The sequence below is a fragment of the Palaemon carinicauda genome, chromosome 18, assembly GCF_036898095.1.
Source record: "Palaemon carinicauda isolate YSFRI2023 chromosome 18, ASM3689809v2, whole genome shotgun sequence".
Classification (NCBI taxonomy): domain Eukaryota; kingdom Metazoa; phylum Arthropoda; class Malacostraca; order Decapoda; family Palaemonidae; genus Palaemon; species Palaemon carinicauda.
The window spans coordinates 107,920,974-107,933,135 of record NC_090742.1 but is presented as its reverse complement, the minus strand read 5'-3'; the positions used below and the strand labels follow the sequence as shown (position 1 = coordinate 107,933,135).

Sequence of the window (12,162 nt, the reverse complement as noted above, 5' to 3'; positions counted from 1 at the left end):
TCAAAACATTAGCTATGTATTTTTCTTTAATTTTAGTACATAGATAACTGTTAAGGGATCTGGCCAGTATCCCAATATAAGGGGGTATAGGAAGAAAACACTAAATCCTGAAAAAAAATTCACTGAGCTTCATATGGCAATGGAGAATCCATATGAAAAATATTTTGTCAAAATTACTCTTACTTTCATAGTTACAGAGTAATTAATATAAGTAACACAATAAACTAAAAACATTGTTTCCTACAAGTAAATGCATTATTTCTTGTGTTATCGTAAATTTTTATAATTACATTTTAATATAAAACTAATTGTGAGCAATGGCATCTGCATAGATTCCATGAGTCACAAGACGATGTATTACACGGTAATTACACCCTTCGGCCTTCAGTCGTATCACAAACCTCATAGAGAGTACATGTACACGGTCGAGTTTAACCTCTGACATTCACTCGATTTTACTATTGTTTTTCCCGGGTTTGGGAAGAATTTCATCATACCAAAGAGGAAAAGACAGTTTCAACATTGCTAACATAAGGAAGAAGAAAATTCGCTCTAACAAGAGTTCAGAAGTGGGTAATATAGGCGAAATTAGCCAGTTAGTGAAGGAGAGATGAAGGAGCGACTTTCTCGCCTAAATAAGCAAGGTATTGAGCAGAGATCTTCGTTTACGATTAGATTATGATAAATAACTTTTTTGGGGTTTATTGATATCCAAAAAGGAACATGAAATTCATAACAATCATGATTATTAATATCGTCTTTGTAAAAATACAAAGAAAAACTTTGAATGGCCGTATTTTAAAACCAGACTTGTTGCCCTTCAAATTCTATCTTTTCACCTAGTTTTAAAGATATAGCATTGAAATTTGGTATATAACTTAGAAAGGCATTATAAAACAATCAAGTTTTGCCATTTTTTTCCATTTATTTCCATTTTATTTCATTTTTTTTCTTAATTTTTTCCCCTGATTTTTAGGGTTTATTTTTTTTACCATAATGAAAAAATTCCTATCTAGCAAAAAATTACTTTTAAAAAACACATTCCATTTGATTGTAGGTTTACATGAGGTCTATATAGGGTAGTAATCCCAGGTCTTAATATTGATTATCAAGGAAGGAGATAGAATTTGCAAAATACTAATTTTCATGATACATGATAAATCCTCCTTTCAAAAATCCTATGCAGTCTTGAGATTTCCTAAGTTACCTTATTAAGTGGTATGAATAGTAAAGTCCTGTCCTTAAAAAAATTGGGTTAGCCGGCCGGCCCCCTTAAGAAACTATTTACTGAATAGTCAAAGTTTATTAATTCTACAAATTACACATACATATTAACCCTTTTACCCCCAAAGGACGTACTGGTACGTTCTTGCAAATAACTGCTATTTACATTTTTTTTGCATATTTTTTATAATTTTTTGAGAAACTTCAGGTATTTTCCAAGAGAATGAGACCAACCTGACCACTCTATGATGAAAATTAAGGCTGTTAGAGCAATTTGAAAAAAAAATATACTGCAAAATATGCTTGAAAAAAAAAATAACCCCTGGGGGTTAAGGGTTGGAAAGTTCCAAATAGCCTGGGGGTAAAAGGGTTAACATCAATGAATCCTGCTTATATTGCAATAAAATAACTTAAAAATACAAGCGTGTAAAAAGAAACAGTTAGGTTATTTATTAACAAATCATCAATGAATATTAATTGAGTTATTGAACAATAAATTAGCTATGGTTAAAAATACAGTATGCGCGAGTTGAAGAAAACGGGTTGGTTATGCATGATAGAACACTTACATGTCTATAGTAGGGGTAATATTAATAAAGTACAGTATGTACGTTACTGTATTGTACTGTACATATTTTCTATTTGTTATTACGTTATACTCTTATAACTACGTGATTTGCAGGTATTAACAGTTAGGTATATTGAATGATTCAAATGTATATGGCTTGATTTCATTGTGGTTATAGCTTTATTATAAGATTAAATTGGGTGTTTTTGTAGAGCTTGGAAAGAATAAGGCGATTTACATTAAAACAGCCTTCATTATATGAAAAAAATATGAACGAATTAATTTTGTATCCAAATGTATTACTGTATACTGAATAGTATTCTCGTATGGTAAATCTCATCTATTTTTACATTTATAATTTCAGAGTTGTGAGAGTAGACTTGAAAGAGAAAGCTAAGCCTCGTCCCTCAGCCCTTAATACAGTGGAACTGATGCGTGTTGCCAGCTCTGGTCTTGGAATGGGTCCTCAACATGCCATGACAATTGCTGAAAGATTATATACCCAAGGTTATATTTCTTACCCAAGAACAGAGACAACACATTATCCAGAAAACTTTGATCTCAAGTGAGTCGGACATTTTTTTCTAAGTTTTACCTCTGGGCCTGAATTTCATAGATCCAGCCATCTTAAAGGAAGCTTGATTATTATTTTAAAAATTTAGGTTTTCTTCAGGTTTTAGAAACAAGAAATTGTATTACTGTATTGGGTATGTACTATGTGATAATTTTGGTATGTGCCCATTAGTTTTGTACTAACACAAGTTGATTCATTTAACTTAAAATTACCCGAGTGTAAATTAAAACTCATTATTATTATTAAGAAAAGTATATTATTTACATTTTGTTTGTATTGACATTTAGCAATCTAGTTTTAAAACCTGGCTGGTTACTGTCCCGAATGTGAGATGCCTAGATAAGTACTGTATATAGTTGTGTTGCACCCGTACTAAATTTATATATTGCCCGACTCCACATCGTTTGGAGGATGGGGACATAACAAATCTCTACATATATATCAGGTTGCACAAAGGTCATGGTACTCACCAGCATATAGATTAGGTCAGCTATGGAAATTTCCCTGGATGCTGCGCTCCAAGAGAGGAGAAAATGAAGTAGGAAGTGGCCAGTCACTCACGCATTCACCGTAGATTTTCTCGCGGGTAACATCTACTTGTTCTACAAGGGAGCTGAGGTGTATTAAACCATGTTTTGAGCAGCCACCACAGGACCTATTGAGAATGTATCTAAGCTCCTGTGGGTTATGTGCTTGCAGGTAGTGGGTGGTGAATTTTGTTTGACGTTTCCACACACCCACTTGCAACACCTGCTTCATAAAGAAATTCTTGCAGAATGCCAGAGAAGTACTTAACCCCCCTGACATCATGAGCACAGGGACATTGGTCAGAAGCAGATAGATTGGGTGAAACTGTCCTCTGTATAACCTGTCTGATCCAAGAGGAGATCAAGTTCTTCGAGATTCTCTTCTTTGTCCTTCTGGTGCTAATGAAGAGCCCTTTGATAGGAGGTTGGGCTCCTCTCATTCTTTTAAGGTATACCCTCAGTACCCTCACAGGGCTTAATAACAGTTGATCAGAATCATCTTTTACAAACTGGAGACTCAGTTCGAAAGGACCCGAAACTAGGATCCGTTACAGACGGATTTTGAGTCCTAGCTATGAAATCAGGGATGAAACCGAGTGTAATTTTCCCCCATCCGTTTGAAAAGGCTATGTCATAGGACAGACCATGTAGCTCGCTAACTCTACGCAGAGGCCAGGGCTAGAAGAAAGGCCATCTTCAGAATCAAATCTCAGTCTGACATTTGAGAGAGAGGTTTGTAAGGGGCTCCTTTCAGTGAACATAAGACCTTGACAACTTTCCAAGGACTTCCAACCTGGGGGTAGGTATGCTCAAAGTTCTGTATGAGGAAGGACAATTGCATCTAAGAGAAATGTTCACTCCTTTCAGCCTAAAGACCTGGTTTAAGGCTGAATGATAGCTTTTAATCGCCGACACCAAATAGTGCTTTTCCTGTCTGAGGTACAACAGGAACTCTGCTATTACTGGAGTAGAGGCACTGAGTGGAGCTATACCCCATCAACGACACCAACTGCAGTGTGATGATTATGTGTTAATATTGAGATGTTCGTTAGGATTAAAACAAAGAGAGACCTAGAAATAGCAGCAAAAGATGGACCGCTTCGCCTGTATACTGCAACCGATGATTCTCGGAGGTATCCTACCATGTTTCGCAACTGGTTTCGAAAAGCCTCTCTTTGTGACCAGTTGCGATGGTATCGCTCGGTGGAAGATCACATGTAGTTGTCTGAGTAGCTCAGGAAGTGGAGCAAGCTCCCTCAGTGTCTCTGTGAGCAGATGTAGAAGGTCTACTAATCATTTTACATGTTGCCACAGCAGAGCTATGATGGTCATTGCTAGATCTTGCGATGCCCTTACCTTGTTCAGTAGCCTCCTTACTAGGTAGAAGGGGGGAATGCATAGAAATGAGCTCCCTTGGTGCCTCTGTGAGCAGATGTAGAAGGTGTTTGAATTGTTCTATATGTTGCCACAGCAGTGCTATGAGGGTCATTGCTAGATCTTGCGATGCCTTTACCTTATTCAGTAGGCTCCTTACTAGGCAGAAGGGGGGGGGTATGCATAGACATCCATCCTGTCCCATGGGTGTTGAAAAGCGTCCCGCCAGAATGCTTGAGGGTCTGGTACTGGAGGGAAGTACATCAGAAGTTTCCGGTTGAGGGATGTCGCAAACAGGTCAACTGTCGGCGGACTCCACAAAGTAAAGACTTTGTTGGCTATCTATCAATTCAAGGACCATTCGCTGCCAACTATCTGAATCCTCCTGCTCAGATTGTCTGCCAGCACATTCTTGCGCCGGATGAAGTGGGCTGTTAAGACTACCAAATTTTCTTCTTTCCATCTGAGGATTTCCACAGCCAGCTGGCATAGGTGCTGTTTATGTTGGACCACTGTAGTATTGTCGCTCATCAGCACTAAAGAGTGCCCTGAAAGGAGCTGATGAAAGTGATTGAGGGCCAGATAGGCTGCCTCCATTTCCAGGAGGTTCATGTGGCACTGTCTTTCTAATTCGGACCAAAGCCCAGGTATGACAGGTGAGCCCCTCACACTTCTTATGATGCATCTATGAAGATTATCAAATCCGGGGGAGGAGAGAGATCTACTCTACTCCACTGAGGAGGTTGATCTACACCCACCAGCTCAGATCTCTCTTCTGCTCTAGTCCTACTAGCACTAGGGTGCCTGTTAGGTTTCTGTGCTGAGACCGAAAGGTCTTCAGCTGCTACTGTAGAGACCGAATACAGAGATGGCTGTGTTGTACTAACTTTTTTCTACTATTGACGCAAACCTTTGTATTTCTTCGCCTCCAATCGGCAAAATTAGCATAAGTTTTGGATGTTCCTTTCCCAGAAACAGATTCATTTGTGTGAAGTTTCAGAGTCTTAAGTACTATTTTTTTTTAAACTAGGACTGTATTGGAAAGCTAGGAAGGAACTGCCTAGAATGAAGGCAGAGTTTACTTGAGTGTAGATAACCTATGCCTGGTTACAGGAAGGTAGGTCCTTCTCGGCAGTAAGATTGCTTGCTCGCATGTGCAATGCCCACGTGGGATTGCGCATGCATAATTTCTTTGCCTTCCGGGTAATCATTTGAATACGAGCCTGAGCCTGCTTGCAGGAAAAAATGTATTTCTGACGAATCGCAACATTATTTTCCTAAGAATTTGGTTGTCGACTAGCTGTAGCATTCTCAACATGTTAGTGGTTGTCTGCGCCCACAATAAAACATACTGCTAACGTACCGATCATACTTACATTTGTATTAAAAGTTGGCCTGGCCACCTTGTGGGCAGAGCTCGATATCATTCGTAAACGTAAGCAGAAGCTAACACTACTCCCTTGGGATTAGAGGTTTGCGAAAGCGCTCTCCATTTCGTAGGGACACCAAGCCCTAGAAAATAACCCCACAGTAGTATATTTCATGAAACTCTGCATCTAACGAGAACTCGTGCTCAGGGCCACAGAGAGAATATGCAACGGACGCAAGCAATAAGTAGTAAGCCGTATTTGCAGCAATAACCATGAGGTTTTGTCTCGGTGAGATCACATGCACCACTGAAGGAGTTCGTTTCAGCTCTATAAGAAGTTTTAACGAACGCTTGTAGTTGTGTAAACCTCCTCAGGGAAGAGTTTCCCATTATTATTATTGTTATTATTACTAGCTAAGCTACAACCCTAGTTGGAAAAGCAAGATGCTGTAAGCCCAAGGGCTCCAACAGGGAAAAATAGCCCAGTGAGGAAAGGGAATAAGGTAATAAATAAACAATGTAAGAAGTAATTTAAAATTAAAATGAAATATTTTTAAAACATTAAAAACATTAAAACAGATATTTGATAAATAAACTATAAAGGGACTTATGTCAGTCTGTTCAACATAAAAACATTTGCTGCGAGTTTGAACTTTTGAAGTTCTACTGATTCAACTACCAGATTAGGAAGATCATTCCACAACTTGTTCACAGCTGCAATAAAACTTCTAGAGTACTCTATAGTATTGAGCCTCATGATGGAGAAGGCCTGACTATTAAAATGAACTGCATACCTAGTATTACGAACAGGATGGAATTTTCGAGGAAGATCTGAATGTAAAGGATGGTCAGAATTATAAAAAATTTCATGCAACATGCATAATGAACTAATTAAACAACGGTGCCAGAGATTGATACCTAGATCAGAAATAAGAAATTTAATAGACCTTAAGTTCCTGTCCAAGAAATTAAGATAAGAATCAGCAGTTGAAGACCAGAAAGAACAATGCTCGAAACAAGGTAAAATGAAAGAATTAAAACACTTCTTCAGAATAGATTGATCACCAAAAATCTTGAAAGACTTTCTCAATAAGCAATTTTTTGTGCAATTGAAGAAGACAGACCTAATGTGTTTCTCAAAAGTAAATTTGCTGTAGAGAATCACACCTAAAATTGCTGAGATCAGGATGTTGAGGAGCCATGGTCCTTGACCTACTTACAATCATATTTTGAGTTTTGTTAGGATTCAACTTCATACCCAATAATTTGCACAATGCACTAATTTTAGCTCGATCTCTATTAAGGGATTCAGCAACCCCAGATCTACATTCAGGAAATGGAATTGATACAAAGAGCGTAGCATCATTTGCATATGCAGCAAGCTTGTTTTCTAGATCAAACTACACGTCATGTGTATATAGTATGAAAAGTAATGGGTCAAGAATACTACCCTGATGAACACCAAATATCACATTCCTATACTCACTATGGTGCCCATCAATAACAGCTCTTTGCAGTCTGTTACTTGAAAATTCAATGATGATGCTAAGAAACAATCCACCCACTCCCAACTGTTTGAGTTTGAAAACAAGGGCATCATGAATAACGCGGTCAAAGGCAACACTCAAATCAAGGCCAGTCATACAAACTTCTTGACCACAATCAAGGGCTTTCTGTACAGAATTGGATTTTGTAAGAAGGGAATCACATGCTCCAAGGCCTTTATGAAAACCAAATTGCAAACTAGGGAACAGATGATTACCTTCAGCAAACCTACTAAGACGTTTTGCCAAAAGACGTTCAAAAACTGGAGTTTTGGAAATTGGGCGGGAATCAGTTGGACTTGAGCTACTGCAAACCCATTTACATAGTGGAGTAACATTACCTATTCTTCAACAAATACTAAAAGCTCCTCTTCTTACTAACTTGCACAAAATAACAGATAACTTTGGAGCTAAGAAATCTGCAGTCTTTATAAAAAACAAGGGAAAAATTCCATTTGGGTCTACACCTCGATAAGCATCAAGGTCCGTCTAGAGAGCTTTAATTTCACGAGATCGAAAATCTAAACTAGTTGGTTAGCCTCAGGAAAACAGGAATAAGGAAGTTTAAGTTTCTCATTACTCTGCTTGCTGTCAAACATATCTGCCAAAAGGGTCGCCCTATCCATTGGACAGGAGGAACTATTGCATCTACACCAAAGAGTGCAGATTCAAGGGTAGTCTGCCACTTATGCTCCTGGGTTGTACCAGACAGTGTTTCTTTTATGGTTAAATTGTATTCTTTTTCAGTTGAAGCATAAACTCTCTGAGCAAAAGCTCTAAGCTGAGTATAGTTATTCAAGGTCAAATCTGATCTGTTACCCTTCTAAAGAAGATAGGCCTCCTGCTTCTCCAAATAAGCACGTCTACAATCATCATTGAACCATGGTTTGTCCTTCACTCGGTACCTTAGTACACAAAAAGAGATATGCCTATCAATTATGCTGACCATATTCTCATTCAAAGGGACTACAAGATCAACACTACTATACAATTGTGATCAGTTTAAGCCCAAAATATCACTCGAAATCCCATTCCAGTCTGCTTGAGATTTCATATAAATCTTACATGAGTAAGATACATCAGGGACAGGCTGCTCAGTCTTCACTACTAATGAAATGAAGGCATGATCAGGTGTCCCAACTGGAAAACCAACCTTACTTGTTATAACGCCAGGCAAGTCGGTGTATACGAGGTCCAAGCAGTTACTAGACCTTTGAGTAGCTTCACTTATGATTTGCTCATAGCCTGATTCAGAGGGAAAGTCTAAACCTTTTAAGCCATGGAGAAACAGAATTTAACCACTCTCTTCGGTGAGCATTGAAATCACCAACAAAGACAAAAGAGGCCTTTCTATCATCTTCATGTGTCTTAGCCATAATGGTAAGAAGACAATCGAAGATAGAATCATCCATGTCAGGGTTCCGGTAGATTGCACACAAATAAAAGTTGTTATGCCTGCCACAAACTTTTGATTACCTGAATTTCATGACATCCACATTCATAGCAGGACTTATGAGAAGCAGGGTACTCAGTCCTAATATTCACTGCCATTCCCCTGGCCCTAGGGATGGCATCGCGTTTCAACATTATTGGGTTCTTAAGACCAGTTATAAGGAGCTCAGATGAGTGCCTCATATTAGAAACCAAAGTTTCTGAGCACAAAAGAATATCATACTGTCTAGACACAACTGTAAGATCTTGAATATTTGCATGAAGACCACGACATGGCCTGAACCCATATATATATATATATATACACAGTATATATACATATATATATATATATATATATATATATATTATATATATATATATATATATATGATAGATTTTGCACATTTAGATATGTTTTTTTCATATTCATATGGCTCATTTGATTATATATATATATATATATATATATATATATATATATATATATATATGTGTGTGTGTGTGTGTGTGTGTGTATATATATATATATATGTATATATGTATATATTCACACCTTTCCTTTTTCTCACTTTCCAGAGGAGCTTTAAGAATCCAAGATAATCATAGTGACTGGGGTCATATTGTGCGAGATGTTTTGAAAGAGGGAATCCAACGACCCAAAAAGGGTCATGATGCAGGTGATCATCCTCCCATTACTCCTATGCGGTGTGCTGACAAAAACCAGCTAGATCATGATTCGTGGCGTCTTTATGAATACATCACGAAACATTTCATTGGTTCAGTAAGTATTTTTTCTTGTAATAATTCTATCTTCTTGTGAAGTTTATATTATATAATTGGGCTTGCTTTGAAATTTTATTTTTGATATATATTCTAGACAACATGTCATAGAGTAGGATTTTCTCGGCCTAGCAAAAGTTGTAAAGTGAGATTTTACAAAAAAAACATATTTTTTATCTTGTTTTTATGAGCCTTTTAATGTCCACTGTATGTTCTGAGAAATTCTTCCCCATTTGATTTAGCCAATTTGTGAACTCTCTCTCTCTCTCTCTCTCTCTCTCTCTCTCCTCTCTCTCTCTCTCTCTCTCCTCTCTCTCTCCTCTCTCTCTCTCCTCTTCTCTCTCTCTCTCTCTCTCTCTCTCTCTCTCTCTCTCTCTCTCTCTCTCTCTCTCTCTCTCCTCTCTCTCTCTCTCTCTCTCTCTCTCTCTCTCTCTCTCTCTCTCTCTCTCTCTCTCTCTCATATAGTTTAAAGTATCCTATTTCCTTTTGGAAGCAATATTTCATTCTAGAAAATGTTGTTGGAACAAGCTTGCAGCCTAAAATGCTTGTATCCTTAAACAATTTACATCCATGAACCTCCCCCGATATTCATATTGTTTTTGTCTCTTGAAGCCTGGAGTGTATACTTTACTCCTTACAGTAAAAGAATTTTCTCGGTTTTCTTTCCTTTCAATACATTAATGTCCATAGTAATGTAGTGAGATTAGTGTCCCAACAATAATAACATGCTGCACATGTCCGGAAAGGTTTTCAGTTTAAGATTAGTGTGTAATAACAATAACATGCTGCAGATGTCTGAAAACTTTTTCAATCTACAAGTTGACAATGAACAACATGTGCTGCTCTGCTCCAGGTTTAGAGTTTTTTATCTTTTCATATTGTACTGATTAAGATGTCTTCCCCAGACTAGTTAGCAATCACCGTTTTGTTTTGTGTGATCATGATTCTCTTTTTGTTTCATCCCTAGAGACATTTTTTTTAATTTAGAGATCTTAGTCAGGAGTGCATATTTTTGCTCTGCCTCCCTGGGATAATCTGGAAACAGCTAGGCCCTCCCTCAGCAATCCGCGGTCAAATCTGGCTACAGAACCCCTAGACAAGGTCGACACACAAGTCTCTGTGAGGAATTATTCGCTAAGAAAAGGGAAATCATTCAAGTTGATTCCTCTGGCCCTTTCTTGCCAGAGGAAGTATTATCTCGCCCAGGAGGCTTCTCCCTCACCCTTACCTCTTGACCCCGCAGTTTACTCTTTGACTCTAGGCGTCACAGCATAGTATCTTGCAACACAGTATGTCACCTTTACAACGACAGAGACAATGAACATGTGATAGCCACTCATCCGGCCTCTTCATAGATCGACCACTGGCCTGGTACAATGGGCTTTCTGGCCAACGATGAGGACTTGACGGATCCTGATAAGAGGAAGGTATTCAAGAATGTTGTCTTGACTGGTCAATCTTTTACTAATCGGTGTGCCAACCAGTAGGCGAACTAGATTTTGAAGATGCGAGACACTGTTGCCATAAACAGATTGGTCGGTGATAGGCCTTGAATCTCTGCAATTCATCAGTAAAGGATCATTGTCTGTTCCTGCTTGAGGATGTAGAGATGATAGGTGGGAAATGGAGGAAGGCAAGTGAGATTTGTTTTAGCAGCAAGTGGTGTCCTTTCAGCTACCACAGTCCCCCTCCACTTCTAGCCATTCGAGATCATTGCCTCTTTCTAGACAGGCACACAAGCCTGCCCATAGAATACACCCTCTTCCTGCTGCCTCCAACTTAAGGCATGGAACAGAACAACAGGAGTCCTTTCAGAGCAGATAGGGTCAAGGACGCAAGAGGAAAATGAGTCCAGCGCTTCCGCTAGGGGTGGCAGTCCTCCTACGAGGTCACCCGTGGGAGAATGCCTGCAACCTCAATTGATGGAGTGGGGTATCACGGTACGAAATAGTCGACTTTAGACATTCTTTGCTCTCCCCCTCTTATTTGACCACCAACATTGTCATCATTCTACCACTAGAGATCTGTGAAGGCCATGCTGGAGAAGGGCACTCTCTAAGAGGCCTATGACAGTTCCCCAGGATTCTTCAGTCAACTATCTTGTAGAGATGGCATCTGAAGGCTGGAGACCAGTCATAGACCTCTCAACCATGAATGGAAACTCCAGGCACAGTCAGGCAGGTGATCAGGCCATTAGACTTCATGATAATGATCGACTTAAAGGATACGTACTTCCAGATCCCAATAAATCCTTACTCCAGAAAGTACCTCCTGTTCTTCATTGAGAGTAGTGTACCAATTCAAAGTTCTACCTGCAAGACTTGACATACAGGAACCTTGATACGTTCACTATCAGTCATGTGGTGGCTGCACAACAGCTGGTTTAGTACCTCAAGCTCCTTATTGGACAAGTAGCAGAAGGTTGAGGGCATTTGTTACCCGGGTCTAAGTCTGAATGAATGAAATGGAATGTCTGGCTCTTTTCTTTTCTTCATCCTTCCCTTCCTTGGGAAACCAGCATCCTGGGTCCTCTGCACAAGCTGACCTCAAACTTCTGCTGGTAAACCATAGCTCCCTTGTGTAAACTAGTATTGTCCCAATAGTGGTGCGCCCCCATAACCTAGCGAGGTGGTATTGGGAATGTTTTGGTCTCGGTTTTTTCCTACAAGACTCGGAATAACCTTCAACTTGACAGTCACATACATAGTATTTCATCACATAAAGCTTGCTTAAGCCGCAGACCATGCTTAGCAGGGTTAGTGAGGTGT

At 39.0% G+C, this 12,162-nt stretch overlaps 1 protein-coding gene across 1 annotated transcript in view; it reads left to right on the top strand.

Moving 5' to 3' along the window:
• The window catches only part of Top3beta (topoisomerase 3-beta), a 360,065-nt gene that overhangs the window by 242,720 nt on the left and 105,183 nt on the right, over positions 1 to 12,162 (top strand). The window contains exons 5-6 of the mRNA XM_068391816.1: positions 2,157 to 2,357; positions 9,191 to 9,395. Coding sequence (XP_068247917.1) covers positions 2,157 to 2,357; positions 9,191 to 9,395 — 406 coding nt within the window. The remainder of the gene's footprint in view (positions 1 to 2,156; positions 2,358 to 9,190; positions 9,396 to 12,162) is intronic.